General features: G+C 57.4%; 6 protein-coding genes across 6 annotated transcripts; 3 read left to right on the forward strand and 3 right to left on the reverse strand.

Moving 5' to 3' along the window:
• Positions 1-154: 154 nt before the first annotated feature.
• BCV69DRAFT_293889 (hypothetical protein) lies at positions 155-3581 on the reverse strand. The gene is made up of 2 exons (XM_025493850.1): positions 3291-3581; positions 155-3208 (listed from the first exon to the last, which is right to left on the reverse strand). The coding sequence occupies exons 1-2, from the start codon at positions 3459-3461 to the stop codon at positions 341-343; spliced, it is 3039 nt and encodes a 1012-aa protein (XP_025347899.1). The 5' UTR covers positions 3462-3581; the 3' UTR covers positions 155-340.
• A 153-nt stretch (positions 3582-3734) lies between these two features.
• BCV69DRAFT_282963 (hypothetical protein) lies at positions 3735-7548 on the forward strand. Its single transcript, XM_025492537.1, has 4 exons — positions 3735-4895; positions 4973-5482; positions 5561-5924; positions 6007-7548. Exons 1-4 carry the CDS (start codon positions 4165-4167, stop codon positions 7456-7458), a joined length of 3057 nt encoding a protein of 1018 aa, XP_025347900.1. The 5' UTR covers positions 3735-4164; the 3' UTR covers positions 7459-7548.
• A 1665-nt stretch (positions 7549-9213) lies between these two features.
• Positions 9214-10354, forward strand: BCV69DRAFT_277416 (hypothetical protein; the record flags this gene model as incomplete). Its single annotated transcript, XM_025491152.1, has 3 exons — positions 9214-9398; positions 9486-9531; positions 9608-10354. The coding sequence occupies 3 exons, from the start codon at positions 9214-9216 to the stop codon at positions 10352-10354; spliced, it is 978 nt and encodes a 325-aa protein (XP_025347901.1).
• Positions 10355-10493: 139 nt separating this feature from the next.
• BCV69DRAFT_299221 (hypothetical protein) lies at positions 10494-11096 on the forward strand (the record flags this gene model as incomplete). The annotated part of the gene is made up of 1 exon (XM_025494307.1): positions 10494-11096. The coding sequence occupies one exon, from the start codon at positions 10494-10496 to the stop codon at positions 11094-11096; it is 603 nt and encodes a 200-aa protein (XP_025347902.1).
• A 622-nt stretch (positions 11097-11718) lies between these two features.
• Positions 11719-12770, reverse strand: BCV69DRAFT_248954 (sterol-binding-like protein; the record flags this gene model as incomplete). Its single annotated transcript, XM_025490317.1, has 5 exons — positions 11719-11775; positions 11937-12080; positions 12177-12251; positions 12585-12638; positions 12735-12770. The coding sequence occupies 5 exons, from the start codon at positions 12768-12770 to the stop codon at positions 11719-11721; spliced, it is 366 nt and encodes a 121-aa protein (XP_025347903.1).
• A 485-nt stretch (positions 12771-13255) lies between these two features.
• BCV69DRAFT_282966 (hypothetical protein) lies at positions 13256-18266 on the reverse strand. The gene is made up of 2 exons (XM_025492538.1): positions 17404-18266; positions 13256-17295 (listed from the first exon to the last, which is right to left on the reverse strand). The coding sequence occupies exons 1-2, from the start codon at positions 17851-17853 to the stop codon at positions 13378-13380; spliced, it is 4368 nt and encodes a 1455-aa protein (XP_025347904.1). The 5' UTR covers positions 17854-18266; the 3' UTR covers positions 13256-13377.
• Positions 18267-18302: the final 36 nt, after the last annotated feature.

Below are 18302 nucleotides of genomic sequence, written 5' to 3' on the forward strand. Positions count from 1 at the left end.
TGGATGAGCGGAGGGAAGGGGAAGTGGGGAAAGGAAGGGGACAAGTGGGAGGGAGGGAGGGAGGGAGTCCTCTGGCGAGGCGAGGGAGTGGGAAGGCCATACAAGGGCAGGGAAAGGCAGGACTGTCAGGCGGGTGTACTTGTTTCTGTTTTGTGTGGTTGGATGAGATAGATTGTCAATCGTGCCCCTCAGGACAGGCACTGCTGCTGATGACGAAACCGTCCAGCGCAGGCGATTTTTAATCCAAGTACACTACAGTAGTCCATGTCGACGTTCGCTTCCGCTAAGCTAGGCCCTTAGTGTTTTACCTCATCAGCGATCAGTGACCCGTAACCAACGCTCACTGCGTGATCTCCGGCTCTCCCAAGCCATCATCAGGCATCAGCACACTCTGCCTGTACCTCGACCCTCCCTTCTTTCCTGCACCACCTACACCGTCCCCGCTCGAAGCACCCTCATAGCTGTAGCTGCTGCCGTCCAAATCAGCGTCTTCCCCCAAGGCGGCATCCGCGTCTCGCAAGACTTGACTGAGCGTACGCTCCAATCGCCAGGTGCGTTGCGGAGATTCGACTGTAGTTTGGCCAGGGGCGCTGCTGCTTGCCGTCCCAGTTATGCTTGCTACGCTCGCAAGAGAAGGGACTTCGGGTACTACCTCCCGAGGCGAAGAAGGCGACTGCGACTGCTGCTGTTGCTGTTGTGGAGAGGAGAGATTTGAGCTACTAGAGGCACTTCGCTTCATCGATCCAAAGCTCCTGATCCTGCTCAGGCGACCTTTCAGTTTAGGACTCTTGGATGTACTACCGCCAGTGCTGGCGCTCCCGTTTGAAGCTGGTTGTGGAGAGGCAAGACTGCCCGCAATGGGCGACGCGGATGCCGCTGCCGATGAGCCTTCCCTGGTAGGAGGGCTGCGTGGTGTCCCCTGAGTGGAGGGGAGATTTCCACTGAAGGAGGACGAGGGCGAGATGGTTGCGGGGTAGATGGTCGTGCGCTGTACATCGATGGCTCGTCGTGAGCCGGAGCTGTTGGACGAGGTGTCGCGCTCCCTGGGCTTGCGAGGAAGGGGAGCGCCGGGGCTAGACTGTATTTCTGCTGCGTCTGGGGGTGACTTTGCGATGGGAGCGGGAGGGGCGAGAGGACCATCGGGCTCTTTGCCAAGTCCACTTCCCATGGACTTGCCCAAATTTTGCAGTCTCGCAAGCAGGTCCTCGATCTTCTCGTCTTTCTCTTCGACCAGTGGAGTGGTCTCGGCTGGCTCTTTTGGTAGGGCTTTTGGTGCTGCCGCTGTATCTACAGATGTGGGTACAGTCTCCCGAGACAGTGCGGAAACGACCGGTGGAGGTTCTTTTCGCTTGACCTGCATCTTTGCTTCTCCCTTGGGAGATGTGAGAACCTCGGATACCGGAGTTGCTTCAATGCCCGTCTTTGCGTGTGTCTTGTCGTCATCAAAGACCAGCTCGAGAGTCTCGTCGAGAGCGGCAGAGGACGTTCTCGAAGGGCGAGCGGATGAGGAGGCTCGCTTCTCATCGAGGATGGGTTCAAGCGTCTCATCTACGACTACAGCCTTTGATGACACCTTCGAAGAATCAGCAACAGCAGCAGACGCTGACGCTGTAGACCCACTGAGGGCAGTGGTCACAGGCTTCTCAGCAACGGCCTCGATTGGAGGCCTTGCAGCAGATTCTGCAGGCAAGCTTGTCCGCGCTCTAGGCGCATCTCCGGGAACAGGGGCTGCAGCGTTCGCGTCAATGTCCGTAATCATCTCTGTGGGAGCGGCTGTCGATGGCTCTTCACTTGAAGAAGGAGAGACCACAGCTTTTGTCTCGGCCTGAGAATTTGTGTCTGGCTCATCACCTGTCCTTTTGTTCTTGATGTTCTGCTCTTCCGACAACGGGCTTTGCAAGTGAGTCTCAGTGGTATTTGTAGGCGTATCTGGCTCAGACCGTGGCGCAGTCGACGGCAATCCAACTAGTCGGCTTGCGCGCTTCTCTCTGGCTTTCTCCAGCATCTCTTTCGTCTTGTCCGAGATTTCCGGCACCGCTTCTGGTACCACGCCGAGCCCCATACCAGGCTGTGTTGCAGCCTCTCCAGCCGTCAGAGTCTTGAGCATCTCTTGAGCGTTCAGCGAAGCTTTGCGCTCCTTGCGCTCCTTTGCAAGCTGAGCACTGGCTCGTCTGTCCGCCGCCAGATCTCGAGCTTGAGCAGCCACGCTCTTGGCAGCTTCCTCCTCCCTTGCCTTGCCGGCTTTGCTCTTGCTCCTTCGTATCCTGCTTCCACCCAGCTCGAGGCCATCCGGAACGATTCCGTCCAAGAGGAAAGCCTCTGCCTCTTGCTCCGACATGTTGATATCGCCGAGACCGAGGTCTTCGAAGAGGGCATCGACTGAGCTTGCTGCAGCGTTCCCTCCACGTGAACTGCTAGCGGTGAAGTCTCCCAAAACATCCTGGAGCTGCTTGCCCGAGTCCAGACCAGCTCGCACTTGGCGGGCCGAGAAATTCCTACTTGATGCGCTGGCAGAAGCCTCAGCTGCCAATGCTCGTGTGGAATTCTGACTTGCTGAAAATCTAGCGATTGACGAAGAGTTCGGCGAGACTGAGCTGCTGGAGGAAGGGGTCGGAGCTGTCGTCGATGTCGATGCAACGGACGGACTGGCAGTATTGCCCATCTTGGGAAGTCGAAGCGGCTTCACGCCTGCATTCTCGGAAGGGAAGTATGTCCTCTTGACCTCTTGGGCGCTGGCCTGCTCTCCGGGGTACAGGGTTGACGTCTTTGGCGCCTTGGTAGTGGCTTGGTGGGCTGCTTTAGCTTTGAGTGGTTCGGCTTCCTCGAGAAGAGCGTCAATATCGTCATCTGTCAGATTGAACTTGGCAAGGTCGATCGAGGCCAGGAGGTCGCTAGCTGAATCCCGTTTCGGTCCGGCGCCAGAGCCAACGGGTGCCATCCTAGGCATCACGGAGGGAGCCGGTGGAAGCTTCTGAAGAGGCGTCGCGGAGCTCGATGAAGTCGATGTGATGGTCGAGCTCGAAGCCGCCGGAGGTTCATCATTCGAAGGTGGGAGTGGTTCCGCTGCTACATTCGAGGTAGCAACTTTGCTAGGGTCGATTCTGAGGAAGAGGTCGAGCTCTCCGAACTCCACAGACTCTTCAAACTCCTCGAATGTACCTCTCCATTCATTGTGAACCAGTATATTGGGGATTTGCTGATCGAGGGCCTGCAAGGGGGGAGTATGGCACAGTTCCGGTCAGAGTCTGGCCAGTATTGCATTCTACATTCGAGTCCGCTTACGATCTTACCTTTCTTCTGAACCTCTTTTTGGCCTCTTCATCCGAAGCCATATCATGATAGACGTAGTCGATCTTCTTGGCGGCAAAGACGGCAATGTACCGCTCATGACGATGTCTGACCTTGTGGTTGGATAGAATCGAGGTGGTGAACAGCTCTACCGCTGGCAGAGTGTCCGCCATGACGGGCGCGGTCGAGGGGGCAAAGGGAGAGGTGCAAGTGGAAAGAGACCAGCTAGCTCTCTGTCGCCGTCTAGGCTTGCCCGCTTGATGGGGATGGAGGAGTACGAAGGCAAAGGGGTGGTGAGAAGTGAGTAGCACGTCCTCGGGCGGGGGAACAAGGCGAGGCGCGAGACGCGGGGTGCAGCGGAGCTCGAAAGAGAGCAACACTCTGGGTGCATCTGCCTTTGTCCTTTTCTCCGATCCGATGCGAAGAAGCGCTGCTCCGCCTGCTACTGTCACTGCCTCAACTTGCACGGTGACTGATCATGGCGGCCAATGACGTTGCTGACTCTCATGATTGCAGCGTTGCCGGGCGAGAGGAGTCCCCTATCTAGAGGCAAGGGTGTCCGCCACGAGTGTCCTATGTGACACCGGGTGTGACGCATGGAAGGAGATCTGATCCCTCATGTCTCACCTCCTTTCCGAGGACACGTCCGTGCGGGGAGCGCAGTAGAGCGGGCGGGTGACAGCTTCGGGTGACCCCTCTACTGATTCGCACACCATGGCGCCGGGCGCAAGAATGGCGGCAGCAAAGTGGCAGGAGCACAAGCAGCGGGCCAGGTCCCGATGCCCGGAGCGACGGAGTGAGACACGACGCCTGCCACTCAACCGCACGGCCACAAAGTACTTTGCCCCCTGGCCATTGCTCCAAACGCCGTGAAAGATGAGAGACAGAAGAGACAAGTCAGACCTCGCCTTCCTGTCGAAGGTTTCCTTCCTTACACACCCACCTCGCAACGCAATGCCTATACAGACAGACACCGCCGTCGGCAATGGGCCCTTCCAGAGACTCAAGTCGGTCCTTCGAGGAGGTCCTCTTCGCACATACGTCTTGGTGACCAGCAAAGACTCTCCGCCCAATCTCCCTCCTCCTCCTCCTGCCGACGCTGACCCGCCTGGTGCGCTGTCCTCAGACCTGGGCGTGTACGAGGCTTGCACTACGGAGGAATCGCTCCCACCTCAGGAATCCCTCTCGTTGCCTCCTGGCGATGACTCACCAACACCCCGCCAAGAGCGCTTGAGCACTTCGTCCCGAGATCGATCCCGCCGACTCTCCAGCTTAGGCATGTCCAAGGTCAAGGCTCTCTTGACTTCATCATCCTCACCTGGCGTGAGCTCCCCACCGTCACCCACATCCCGCAGATCCACTAGCGAGCGCACATTGACAGACCTGGCGGGCACAACGCACTCCGAAGAGCACCTCGAGAACGACCAGGAGGCTAGGAGTGACGCTGCGTTCGACTCTACCATCTTTCAGCTGCTTCCTCCAGACCATGCAGACGGTGTGTATCGACCAGGTGATTGTCTCACCGGCATGGTCACACTGAGGGCCTCACCCGGTGGTGATAGGCGAGTCGTCAGCGTCATGAGCACACTGAGAGGGGTTAGAAGATGGTGAGTACGAATAGCGAGGTACGTGCAAGCCTTGCACAGGATGCAAGCGCTGAGATTACTCTCTGCACCCCTACCAGTCATCTCGTTGTCCCCTCGGATGACTCTGAACCCCTCTATCGTCAGCAAGAAGTGCCCAAGCGCAGGGAGATTGGCTTTTCCAAGGTCGAATTCTGGACAGACCGGTGCTCGCTCTTCACGGAGAGTGACCTCGCCACCCTCAGCACCCCCTCTGACGCAAGCTCATTGGCAGAGTCTGTCAGCGCGCAATTCGAATTTCTCCTACCCAAGAAGCTGCCAGCAACTTGGCTAGATGATTACACCGAGGACGAAATGGCTCGACCGAGGAGACTGAGAGATAAATCGCGGCTGCCCATCGATCTTCCTCCCTCCCTCGATGCCTCCTCCATACCCCTGGGTGGTGCACAGCGTGAGGAGGCTGTCAACATGCTACAAAAGGCCAGCCAGTGGGTACAAAACTCTCGCTCGGACAAGCCGAGATGCGGAAGGATCGAGTACACAATCGAAGTGGTCGTCAAGCGGCAGAGGATGGGCTGGACTGGTCGTCTTGGGGTCACAAAGAAGGAGAGGTGAGCAAGTGTAGGTGGCGGGTTCTGACTCTTCTATGTGCGGAAGTATTGACTGACGATGTTGCTTCTCGCGTCCAGGCTATCAACGCCCTTTACAGTCCATCCGCACCCACCCTTTTCAGCAACGGTTCCCATTGCCGTCAATCAAGCGCCCGCCGTGTTACCATCTCCTAGCACGTCCAGTCCTGCAGTCCGCGCAGGTCGAGCCTCCCTCAGCATAGAGCCTTCATCACCTCCTGGAAGCGGTATAGCGCAGCGGAGAAGATCTTTGCAGGTCGATGTTGGCTCACTGACCGCGCCGAATAGAGAGGCTCGTCTTGCAGGTAGTCCCTCCAGAGACCTCTCGGATGACAATTTGCAGATCCTCACCAATGATCGGGGCAGGCAGCAGGCGTGGTACAGGCATTCGGCTGTAGATGCGTCGGGTGGTGTGTACATGGAGGTAAGTGCGCAGAGGAAGGGATGCAAGTCACCTCCACCAACGTTTGTGACGGGAGTTCACCTTCTCTCCCCTTCTTGCATAGCTCTCCTTTCCCGCCCTTGCTTCAATATCTACCGACGTCAAGGTTCCCTTTCTGCTCCGCCTCTCCTTACCTCGAGGCTCTCGTCCCAAAACGGAAACTGTCCGCATGTCTCTCCTGCGTACAGTCACCTCCACGACCAAGTACGGTACTCTCAAGATCGAGACTGCCGTTCCCATGCGGACGCCTGCCGGCCAAGCTGGTGTGAAGGTGGAGGAGTTGAGTAGACGTGAGGATCGGCTGCGAGTGCGAGACTTGCCGCATCGATTGGGTGCAGAGGTGCAGGTGTTCGAGGGAGCCTTCACCATCGAGGGGTATACTGTGCCTGCGAGGGAATCCTCCCCCGAAGATGTTGCGACGCAAGGATTCGTGCTGCCGACGCCGGGTACGGTGGGGACGGGCACCTCGAACTTGGTGGACCCCTCTCAGAGGACGGTGCCTTCATTCACGTTCAAGAACCTCAAGCTCTCCTACAGCCTCCTCGTGCAAGTCGACATCGACGTACCCTCCGCTTCGCGCCCACAGGCCTTTGAAGAGGGTATTGGACAGCTCGAGATTCCGACCATCTGCGTCGCCAACGACGGAGCGGCAGCAGGTGGTCATAGTATGGCATCACCGCGCATGGAAGAGGAGCGCTTAGCGCCCGCTGAAAGTGCCGCTGCACCGAGCGCCTCGCAGCTTGCAAGCACTTCCGCCCAGCCGAGCAGGCTGCAAGGACTCCCGACGTACTCCAGTCTCTACCTGCGAGACATGGCGAGGAGAGCAGCAGGGGAGAGTAGTACACTCGAAGCAGCGGGAGAGATGGAAGGCGAGGGGGACGCGGAAGGGGACGAAGACAGCTCGACGAGCTGCGAGACTGCACCGGACGGGCTAGAGAATGAGCAGACCGGTGATAGTACGCCTCCTGCAAGCTCGGATACTGCGCATCCCCAGAGCAGCAGAGATGTGGATGTTTCACCAGCACAAATCGTCTCGCTCCCACAAGCAGCTTTCCCCGCAGTACAGCCCGCTGCTGCCCTTCCCCTCAGCCCATCTCCATCCTACATCAGCCAGACTGGCTTCCCCTTCTCGAGCATGCACAGCTCCGACCCCTCCGCACGAGCAGCAGATGGAGGAGCTTCCTCCCACTCGCCAGTCCGAGCTGCCGAAGAAGACGCTCTGCAGGTAACGTCGCCAGCGCCTACCACGAGTGCGGACACGACAGACAACCTCTCCGATTGCACGACGGATACGCTCCCACCCGGCTACCCGATGTCTGTACGCACGGCACGAGGGGTGGGTGGTCGAAGTGAGGAACGAGTTGGCGGTACTGCGAGTACGATTGCAAGTGCGAGTGCGGGTGTATCTGCAGGCAGAGGGAGTGGTGCTGGTGGTGCGGCTCCTGCGCTTACGAGGGAGATGAGAGCGATCGAGGCCTACTTGGGCGCGAGGAGTGGGCGGCTGGGAGCACTGTGATACACTAGCTGGTGAGATACCCTGTCACACGTGTACTATCAGTCAGTCGAATGCGAGAAACTGTTACTGTGCTGAGTAGCGTCGTCCTGCATCTCCCGTTCGCTTGAGCATGGGTGTGTTGAACGGCTTCTTGATTGGCGATCTGGTGCTCAGCTCCGCTGAATGGTCAATTCCAGTTGCTGCTGCTCTCAAACTACATAAAGGTGTAGATATACTGTCACTCTTGCCCTTACTGAATACAAAGCAGTTCCCGATGCAGCACAGCACATCACATACTCAGCGCTTCCTCCCGCAGGGGCGATTTCTCCGATGCTTGCTCTGGCGCTTAAGTGTATCACAATCTGTCGTCATTGTGAGTGTCTTCGACGCCCAGTACGCAAAGGAGTATTCGGCGCTTCCTCCGATGCTTTGCCGTATCACGAATCATTGTCACCGGTGGCCTTAAGTCCGAAATACGCCTGAACTGTTGCCGTTGCTGTCGCTACTTGTCCGATCATCAACGCTGGGCGAGGGGAGCAACTGTGATTTGCGGTCAGCGATCCTAGGAGTGTGGGCGTCATACGCCGATAGCGTCGAAGGCCGTAGAGCGACCTCATCGGTCTTCTGAGCTCCGGTGTGATGTGTGCCTGACCAGACGAGGCGTGGGTGTGTGCCTGCTCAGTCGCATTGTTGCTTTTTGCTCCGGAGGTCAGGATTGCTCTGACCCTTGTTCATGCGGTGCCTTGAAATGTGATGAGTACGCTGAGAGTGCTGAGTCTCGACTACTGAAAGGTATAAAAGGTCAGCCATTGGACGCCTCGACACGCCCATCTCCTTCTTCTCCTCAGAGCATCACAACCGCCATCTGCACTACCCTATCGACCTACTCCCATCACCTCGATGGACTACCTTACTACTCGTCAAGAACATCCTATCGACCTGCCCTCTCCGATGCTCTCCAGGTCTTCACACATTACGCTAGCAAGTCGATACTCGTACATTACACCTTGTGCGATCTTCAAGCACTGCTACTATGTACGCTACCCGTACCTCTTCGCACAACACACGACTGATACTTGATGGATGGACAAGTCGAAGACTACGAAAATCACTCGAAGCAAGCAATCCGAGCGGGACTCAGTCGAAAGGAAGATATCCAGGACCTCAGCGCCAGTGCTTCTAGGTCTCGAAAGGGGGTATTCTCCAAGAGCCAGGAGACCAAGGTCTCGAGCTTGTGACGGCGCACCCTCCCTCTCCTGGGCTACACAAGGCTCCAGCAGCGCAGCAAGCTCCTCCACTGCTGCTCGCATTGCTGTAGGTGGCTCTGCTCGTCAGCAGACCACTCAGGTTCCAACGTCCTCCGGAAGCGCTGTCAGGCCGTCTACAGCCTCCTCTCCGCGCTCAGAGACTGCTGTCCCTGCCTCTACGAACTCGCTGGCTCGATTTGCCTTTGGTGCACCAATGCAGACACCTGTCACCAGCTCAGCTTCTTCGCGATCTCCTCTTTCGTCTACTTCTGCTTCAAGACGACTGCTCTTAGATGCCTCTTCGCTCTCTGCTCTCTCTTCGACGACGAGTGCCCTCGCTCAATCTGGCTTTGCTTCATCAACTGAAGCGCTTATCTCTGGCATCTCCTCAAGCCAAGCAACCAATACAATTGCATCGTCCTCTTCCTCTCTACCAGTGGCCTCCGGCTCCGCTTCTGCATCAGCAACTCGCACATCGCATCGAGCTCTCGACCGACAGCCTCTACTGTCGCAGATCAGAGTACCGACGATGACAGCGATGCCGGAACTGGTGGGAAGCCTCTCGCGCGGTACCGTGGCCTTCAACTATGAAGGAATGGTGAACTTGCTCGAGACGCTGCGTCAAAGGGAAGAAGTGGACCTCGCTGCTCCTACCACGACTCCAGCCCACCTGCCGCTCATCAGGAATCCGACGGAGCCCGTACTGTTTGCTTGGTGAGTGCGAGCCTGGTTCTCATTCGATCTCACGGACAATTGCTGATGCGATCTGTGTTCCGCCACATCCTGTGTCCCTTTCGGCAGGAACAGCAACTACATCTGGGACCCAAAGATGCGATCTGAGGGCATGGTACTTCCAAGCCAGCTCTGCTCAAGAAATGGCGAGAGCTGATGGCGTTTCTGCAAGCTGTCACCATCAAGTACAGAGAAGCTCCGAGTGGTGGGTAGCGAAGCTTGGGCCATGGCTGTTGCGGGATGACTGGAAGCTGGCCTTCCAGAAACAGATCCCCGGCAGCAGGATCGCTGAGGTAGCGGCGAACTGGTGCCGTGAGGTCGTCAGGTGGGCCTCTTCCCTAAAATTGGAGACTGCAGAGGCACAGGCAAGGAGCAGGTTCGGTCAGCGCCTCCATGCGACTATTCTGCAAGAGCTCCGGGCCCGGAGAGTCACATTTCCGCGACCGTTTCCAGATTTGCCATACCCTTCTAGCGCAGGCACAACCGAGACCTCTACGCTCGTACGCAGAGAGCAGAGAGCTGCCGCTCTGCAGGTCTTTCCGGACTTTGCGCGAGCTGTCCTCTCTCGCGATGCCGACGATGCAATTGTCGCCGGGAAATACTCCAAATTTCAAAGCGCGAAGTTCATCGCAGCTGTACTGCATCAAGCGGATGATACTTCCGTTTGCGGCTACTACGCAATGTACACCACGTTCTGCAAAGAGGACCTTGCGGAAATGCTAGTTCGAGCTGCACGACTCCCGGTCAGATTTGTATGGCAGATAGCCGCTGCTAAGGTCTTGACAGACGCCCAAAGACGCCGGCTGGGCGCGGCCGTGGAAGAGCTCTCTGCAGCAGCCCGGAGGACTCTGCTTGATGAAGACGGTCTCTCAATCTACAGCATCAAGACGCCAGCTGCTAGGACCCATGACATTCGACTTCAAGACTGGGCGAGCTAAGGAATTGTATCGATTCTTTCGGCGAGCTTACGAAGAGTCAGATGGTTGTCCTCTGTGCGGCTGCAAATTGACCGCTGTCCTAGAACACGACTCATCCCTGGTGGCAAATTACGCCTCCGTCCCATCGACGAATGTGTCAATGGACAGGATCAAACCCGGCGCCCAGGGAGGTCTCTACGAGCCCAGCAACCTCGAGGTCATGTGCGCAGGCTGCAATTATGTCAAGCAGCACCACACGCGCGCATGTGCTACAGAGCTCGTCGCCAAAGTAAAGGCCAGACAGGGTCTGCTCAATATTGTGGATGGCCGGCTTCGGCCTCTGCTACCTGAACGGCCCTTTGCGCCCACGCCTGCTGAGCAAGAGAGGCTGTTGTCCTGGTGCCAGCGGACTGTGACCCGCTTTTCGGCTTCTGCGGAGGGACGTCAACTTCAAGTGACATTGACTGCACCTTCCCTTCTCTCAAGACTGCTCCCGGTACTCACGAATGCTCACACCTTCGTCGATGCAACTGGTGCAGAGGTTGACCTGAAACATGCCTCGATCGATCGAATCAACCCAGATGACGGCTATCATTCTGCAAATGTTCGTAATCTCCTCACAGGTCTCAATGCAATCCGACGGGAAGAGCGCGGAGATCATTCGATTATCGACTACATCTCTGCGATGAGACAATATTCGGGCCAATTCCACGTCAAAATATGCATCGCTACTTCTGCTTCACTACCACTCCCAGTCCTGTAGAAGATGAAAGTCCTGTTCTGTAATAACGCACTTGGTCTTGTGCAATGCCCATATCCTATAGGCGATACGCCTGCTGTTCACTTCAGGTTCGTATGGTAGGGAAGGCTTTGTGATACAGTGCTGGTTGAGAACGACTCGTCGACTTGTGGGTCCCGCGCATGACTGAGGGTTGCAAGCAACCAAGTTCCATCCTTCACCGGCCGCGAGCTCACCGTCATCTCTGACCTCTCTGATATGAATGGTTTGAGTGAGTCTTTGCAACCAGACCCAGATGGTGCTGGACAACTACTTTCACACTTGCCCTTCTTGCAGCACTTTCGGAGACAGCCATAGGCTTATCGCCGAGAGCCACAGCGGAAAGGACACCCGCCCCGCGCGTACCACACTCGTCGCCGTACCCAAGGCTGATACCTCGAGGCACTGTCGCTGATCTGACCTCACTCGACCAAAACGTAACGTCGGATAGCCAGATGATCATGCTCTTTCTGTGGAGACGCGGAAGGACGGAAGCAGCTGAAAGATTCATGTTGCATTAAGCGGAAGCAGGGCACGGTACACGGTGGGCGCGTACGGACGCGCCTCGACTCCTCAAACTCCAGAAGCATACCAGGATACCATTCCTTTACAACTTGGCCTTCTGCGACTTCAACACAGAATCGAGCTTCGTGGAAAGCATGATCTTTTCGGAGTTTGAATCATGTAGTAACGATGGAGAGGAGATTTGGGACGATGTAGGATCGAGGGAGGGGACGATACGCGAGATGCGGGAGGGAGGAGGCTTGGTCAGTATGACTCTCGCGCGCGGCTCTCTTCCGCTCTTCCGCTTTCAAAGCCACTCACGTTTCCCTTGACCTTGAGCTTACCGCTCATGAAGGCCTTCTGTCCATTGAGCTGACCGTCGGCCATCTGCATGAAGGTCTCGTCGGAGGTGGTGATGGTGACGTCGGCCTTCTGCTTGGCCTTACCCTCGTAAGCGGCACCCTCCTGTGGGAGACGTGAGACGCGGGGAACACAAGGTCAGTGATTGCTGCTCCTGCCTCTCTCAAAACACCCCTTCTCAACTTCAGCGCTTGCACTCACCTTCTTGAGGTCAATGGTGTAGACGAGCTCGTCGCTGCCCTGCTTGATGTGCATCTCGAAGATACCGTTGGTCTTCTGTTAGACGGCAAGGGGGAGTGAGGAAGTGGGATCAGAAACAGCTCGATACAGGAGCAAGAGGAGATGAGCAGCAATACGGATCCATCTACGAGCAGATCCAGCCCAGAGCCAATGGCACGAATCATGCGGAAGCCGCGAACCGCGAACCGCCTTGCGTATCCTGCAAAAGGTCGGCAGAGCTCTACTGGCACCAGAAGCCCCTCATGTTCGTCTGCTGCTTCAGAGCAGCAGAGCTAGCGGATGATTCTCTCGAGCCTTGCCGTCACCGAATCTGCTTCAAAGCGTAGAATCACTCTGCAGGGGTCGTCCGTACTGGATCCTCCTACTAACCTTGATGATGTCCTTCTTCTCCTTGTCGGACATCTCCTTGAGACCGGACTCGATCTGTCGAGGAAACGGGTTGAAGCGACCCAGGTCAGCAACATGCTCGAAGCTCGCAGCCTCCACCAAGTGCCTATCGTTCAGCCCCCGCAGACTCACCTGCTGGAACAGAGCCTTCGACTTGTGTTCTCCCATTGTGAATATAAATATGTAGTAGTTGCAAAGAGGTCAGATGCGCGAGGTCTAGATGGAATTCTAGTATAGTAAATAAGATGCAGAGATAGGGAAAAGAAGGTAAGATCCACAAGGACTTGTGCGTAAGTAGCAGGCTAGAAGTGCGGCTCGGGCCCTCGGGGATCGGCTCGCTCCGCACTCAGCGCGGGGGGGGGACTGGAGCTGCTCTGAAAGCGGGCGAGCGAGCGAGGGAGCGAAGAGGGGAGATCTCTTCCGACCCGGGCATGCGGGCGTTGCGGGGTAAGCGGTAGGCATCCGGCACTGCGCCCGTGTCCCGCATCCGGTCCGTCCGGCAGAGACGCGCGATGACCGTGTGCGTGTCTTGTGCGTTGGCAGGCCGACGCACACACACGCCTGTGAAAGGAGGGCCGTCAGAACGGGCAAGCGAGGAGGGGGGAATGGATATGCGGGGCTTGAGCTGATCGCTTACAGAGCACCTCCCAGCCGTACCAGATTGACAGGAGAACATAGCGGTCGAGCAGACGCCGTGTAACTGAGGTCATGAACAGCTGAACGCACACCGTGACTTCCTCTGTGACTTTGTGATTTCCATTGCGACTCCCATTCGTCAGGCAACCACCATGCTGCTCAGATGCTCCAGCAGCACAGGGTCTACATTGACCATCGATAGCACCTCAAACACCCCTTCCTCTTCCGCAGCCAACAATGGCGCTCGCTTACGACTTCCCCTCGCAGACGCTCCCGAACCGCCGTGTCCGCTCTCATCCTGCCCACCACTTCCGCTACCGCTGCCAGAATCGTCGCCGTGGCTGGACGAGAAGCTCAGCAACAAGGGCATGTTGAACATGTCCTTGGAGTCGTCCACTAGCTTCAGCGTCTCCACCAAGCGATATGCCAGCGAGCTGAATTGATTGTGCGAAAAGTCCGAAGACCCAAAGCGCAGCACCCTCTTCACCACGCGGAACAACGTCGAAGTCCAACCCGCCGTGCCGTTGCGCAGCTGCAGCTTGACCTTGAGCGGAGCGAGAAAGACGAGATTGTAGAGACTCATCGCAATGTGCTCCGTGTAGCAGAGACGTGTCTCGGTACGGAAGAAGTGGTAGTCGGCTTCGGACGAAGGGAACATCTGCGCCAACGTCGTGCACAGGTCCATGATCTTCGAAGCCGGCACCACTTCACTCAACACCTTGCGATTCTCGTCCGGCAGGGCGAACTTTGAGAAGCCATCCAGGGCGAGGTCGGCATAGTACGGCGTCCGTGCAGCCCATGGCACCGGAGGCAGGCGAGGGGCCATGTGAGGTGGGACACCAGGTGGGGGAGGAGCCTCGCCTAGCAGCGGACCTCCCAAGGCCTCGATCTCGGCCGCATCCTCCATAAAGGAGCAGTACAGGTCGAAGAGAGCAGTAACAGTAGCCACGGGCAGCCTCCTCAACTGCAGACCAGGCCCACTAATGCTCGTCAGGAGAAGCAGGACGTCCTTTCTCACCTTGAGCTGCTCGGCACGAGTGAACAGCCGAAAGTCCTCCTGGCCATCGTCGGCGCTGATCAGGTCTCCCAGTAGCACCAAGAGCTCCTGATTGCTGCCCAGGAAAAAGTGATTTTCCACCATCGTCGAGAAGTTGCAGAGTATATTCAACAGCGTCAGGGCAATGTTCGCTTTGCGCTCTCGAGTCCGGTCGTCTTCCACTGTGCGCCGGTGAGCGCCAATGTCCTGCTCCAGCCTGTCAGAGTCCTTGACCAAGGGCGCGTCGAGATCTTCGACAGCCCTCGCCGGTAAGGATTGTGCTCGCTGTTTGACACCGTTCCGACGCAGCAGCTTTAGGTCCTCTTCCTCTTGCAGTGTCTCAAAGACGAGCTGAGAGTGGCTGATGATACCCGGCGTTACACTGCCCTGAGTATCCACGTGTTCTTTGCGATCTTCACCCGGAGGCCCATCTACAAACGCCGTCTCTCTGAGCAGCTCGAGGAGCTCCTCTAGGAGATCACCACAAGCATCCAACTTCAGTCCAGCACTGTCCGGCCTGGTGCCTGCACCCGATGAGAGGATCAGCAAGGAATTGAGTGCGTACGACACTTCAATCTCTAGCCTCGATCGTAGTGAGAGGATGAGGCCCGTGACGTCCACGACGCCCATCTCTCTGACAGTCCGAATGCTCTTGTTGTAGCCTTTCGCGACTCGGCCCACCTGAGCTTCCACCGCATCGAGGTCCCACCCAGCGTACGTTCTGACGTCTCTTTGTAGAGGCAGATACTCAATCTTGAACTTGTTGGGCGGGTGAGGGGGTGGTACTGGCGTTTCTTGCTTGGCGGCACTCGGCTGCTGCTGCTGCTGTCCTTGCTGTACTGACGAACCCTGAGGTCCTGGCGGTCCGCCTCCATCTCTTGTCACCGGCCGACTCTGTGGGCCATGAGGATGCTGCGAAGGACCTGACCCGCCACTGGCTGCTCTGACCGCGGCTAGAGCGGCGGCCTGTTGAGCCGGGTTGAGATTGCCTTGCTGCAGCATCCTCACTGCAGAGCGAGGTGTGAGCTGTCCTTGAGCAGGACCTCCAGGACCAGGTGCCATAGCTGGCTGCTGCTGCTGCTGCTGCTGCTGCGGCTGGCCCGGTGGAAGCTTCTGCTGGAATTGTGCGGGCATTGACGGACCCTGCTGCTGCTGAGGGGGCCCAGAGCTCTGCATTGATCCCTGTCGGCTGCCACGATCTGGAGCAGAAGGTGTAGAAGCATGCTCCATCTTGGCCACCTTCGCATCCGCACTCTTCTGGGCTGTGCTTTTTCTAGATCGCTTCTTGCCCTTTTGCTCCGCCTCACTGGGCGCCGGCGAAGAGATTTCCCGCTGATGTTGGTTCGCTTGATTCTGTTGCTGTAGATGCGGAGGCAACGGTTGTTGTTGCTGGTGCTGGTGCTGCTGGTGCTGCTGGAAGGCCTGTTGATCCATTCCAGATCCATGTGCTGACCAAGGGCCCTGGCCGGGACGCTGCTGGTCTGCTGGACCTGCCTGTCCCATTTGCTGCTGTTGCTGGACCGGCTGTCCCTGCTGCTGCTGCTGCTGCTGCTGCTGCTGCTGTTCCTGCTGAGCTTTCAGAGCCTGTGCGCGAGCAGCATTCGATGCCTGCGCCCACCGGTTCCGTGCGTCCTCTTGCGACATTTGCCCCTCCGCAACCAACCGCTGCAGATGCTGCCCAAGCTGCTGAAGCGCTTGTTGGTGATTCGGCGGCAGCGGTGGAAAAGTCTGCGGAGGTTGTCCTTCACGCTGAGGAGTCGGCGGTGGCCCTTGTGCTGGTGGTTGACCAGCCTGACCACTAGGGCCCTGCTGCACAGTCTGCCCCGGCTGACCCGACTGTCCAGCCTGGGCGCTCGACATCTTGTTCACCCACCACTCTTCAAAAGGACCGAGCAACTCCCTGTACCAGTTCCGCAACCGCTCCGGTGTCTGAGCTGGCGTTGGAATCTGATCCCGCCGTCCCTCACCGTTTGGATCCGGGTTTGCGACCGCTAGTCCAAGCCTATTGGCCAGGATGACCCAGCCCATCAGCCCCTGTTGATTGATTGGAGACTGACCTCCCGGCGCAGCTGTAGAGAGCTTTGTAGAGCCGCCGAGACCTGTCACAGCAGCAAAGGCGGCATTCAATTCAATCTTTCGAATCTCGCCATTGCCAGCAGGAGCCTGAAATGTGAAGCTAGTGCCGGGAGGAAGCGGTGTTCCTCTTTGCCCCATGAAAGAGGTAATGGTAGCGACGAATGCTTGCGTATTTGCGAGGCCCGGCGGCAGCGGCATGGTTTGCTGCTGTTGCTGTGGAGGCTGCTGCTGTGGAGCTGGCGCCTGCTGCTGAGGGGTCTGAGGCGGCTGAGGATGATGTTGTTGTTGCTGCTGCTGCTGATGGGGAGGGAAGCCTCCTGGTTGGCTTGGTGAGGGCCCAACCCTCTCCTCTGGCGGTAGACTAACGTTTCCCTGTTGCGGCGTGACCATACCTCGATTCTGATGCTGTGGTTGCGACTGGGATTGCGACTGCGATTGCTGCTGCTGTCTCTGCTGCTGTTGCTGGGCGAAAGCTTGCAAGACGGCAAGCTGAGCTTGATGTTGCGGATTTTCACTCGAAAAGGCCTGCTGAGGAGGCTGAGGCGCAGAAAAGGACGGCTGCGATCCATGCTGGACAGACTGACCTCCTGCAGTCGAAGCCGCATCAGGGGAACCTGCTGCTCCTGCTGCTGTTCGCGCTTGCTGTTGGTTCATCTGCTCCATTGATGCATTAGCTGGGCTAGGCGGGACGGGAAAGGCCTGATTGCCTTGTGGTCTTGGCTGCTGTTGATTCTGCTGTCCTTGCTGTCCCTGCTGAGCCTGAGTCTGCTGCTGCTGGTTCTGGCTCTGGCTTCTGAGGATCACCAGCAGCTGATCGTGCAATCCTTTCATCCTTCTCATCTCACCGGCAAGACGCCCGAGGCTTTGCTGCTTCTCTAGACTATCGGGAGTCGAAGAGACGGAGCCCCACTGGGCTTGCAGATTGGTCATGTTGGACCGGATTGCCTGGGGAAGAGGAGGCAAAGAAGGTTTATATGCAGTGAGCAAAGAGAGGACTCCCAGGCCAAACGGATAGACCAGGAAATGTGGCCATTTGCAGACGAGTCGACTCACCGTGATCATCTTGACAGCGTTCTCAGGCGGCATGTTGGGCGGCAAGCTGACCCCCGAACCAGCGCCTTGAGGCGGCGGATTCTGGCCACCACTACCACTGCCATCGGGAGCGCCTGATCCTCCTCCTGCCGCATTTCCATTCCCCATTCCCATCCCTATGCCCTGCTGCTGTTGAAATGGTTGCTGCTGCTGCTGTTGGTGTTGTTGTTGATGTTGCTGCTGCTGCTGTTGCATCTGATGCTGCTGAAGCTGCTGAAGTAAAGCAGGCGTCAGTCCACCCGGAAAGCTTCCTCCCGGACCACCAACCCCAGCTCCCATGCCACCACCAACGTTTCCATTGGAGCGTTGTTGCTGTTGCTGAAGAGCGGCTTGCAAAGCTTGAGGATTGATAGACCCCGGCGGTAGACCGTCAGAGCCTCCTGGTCCCCCGCCTCCTCCGCCGATGTTCATGCTCTGGTCTCGTCTTCCGTGCCGAAGCTAAGGAGAGAGAGAGAGAGGATGATTCGGAAGCGCGTAGCTTGACCTACGCGAAGGGTATCCAAGACGTGAAGATGGCGTGACAATCTACGGCGATGGCATAGGCAAGTATATTCTCGTCTTCAGCTACCGTCTTGGAGAATCACTGCAACAGCGCTTCTTTTCCCGGAGCCGGAGACGGGCAAGGAAAGGGTATCGGATGATCGGAATGGCGGTGCGACGGAAAGAGAAGAGGCGATGCTGGCTTCGCGAGGATAGTGAGATGAGTGGGTTATAAAGCCAGAAGGACTTGAGGAGGGCGAACAATGAAGCTCTATAGACGATGATGACGCGGCTCAGACTCTGACGCTTCGCAACAGCTCACTCAGATCCGCGGGAAGGGTATGCAAAGGGGTGAGGAAGTGGGTCGTGGAAAGCGGAGC

This window comes from Pseudomicrostroma glucosiphilum, assembly GCF_003144135.1.
Source record: "Pseudomicrostroma glucosiphilum strain MCA 4718 unplaced genomic scaffold BCV69scaffold_7, whole genome shotgun sequence".
In the NCBI taxonomy this organism is placed as follows: domain Eukaryota; kingdom Fungi; phylum Basidiomycota; class Exobasidiomycetes; order Microstromatales; family Microstromataceae; genus Microstroma; species Microstroma glucosiphilum.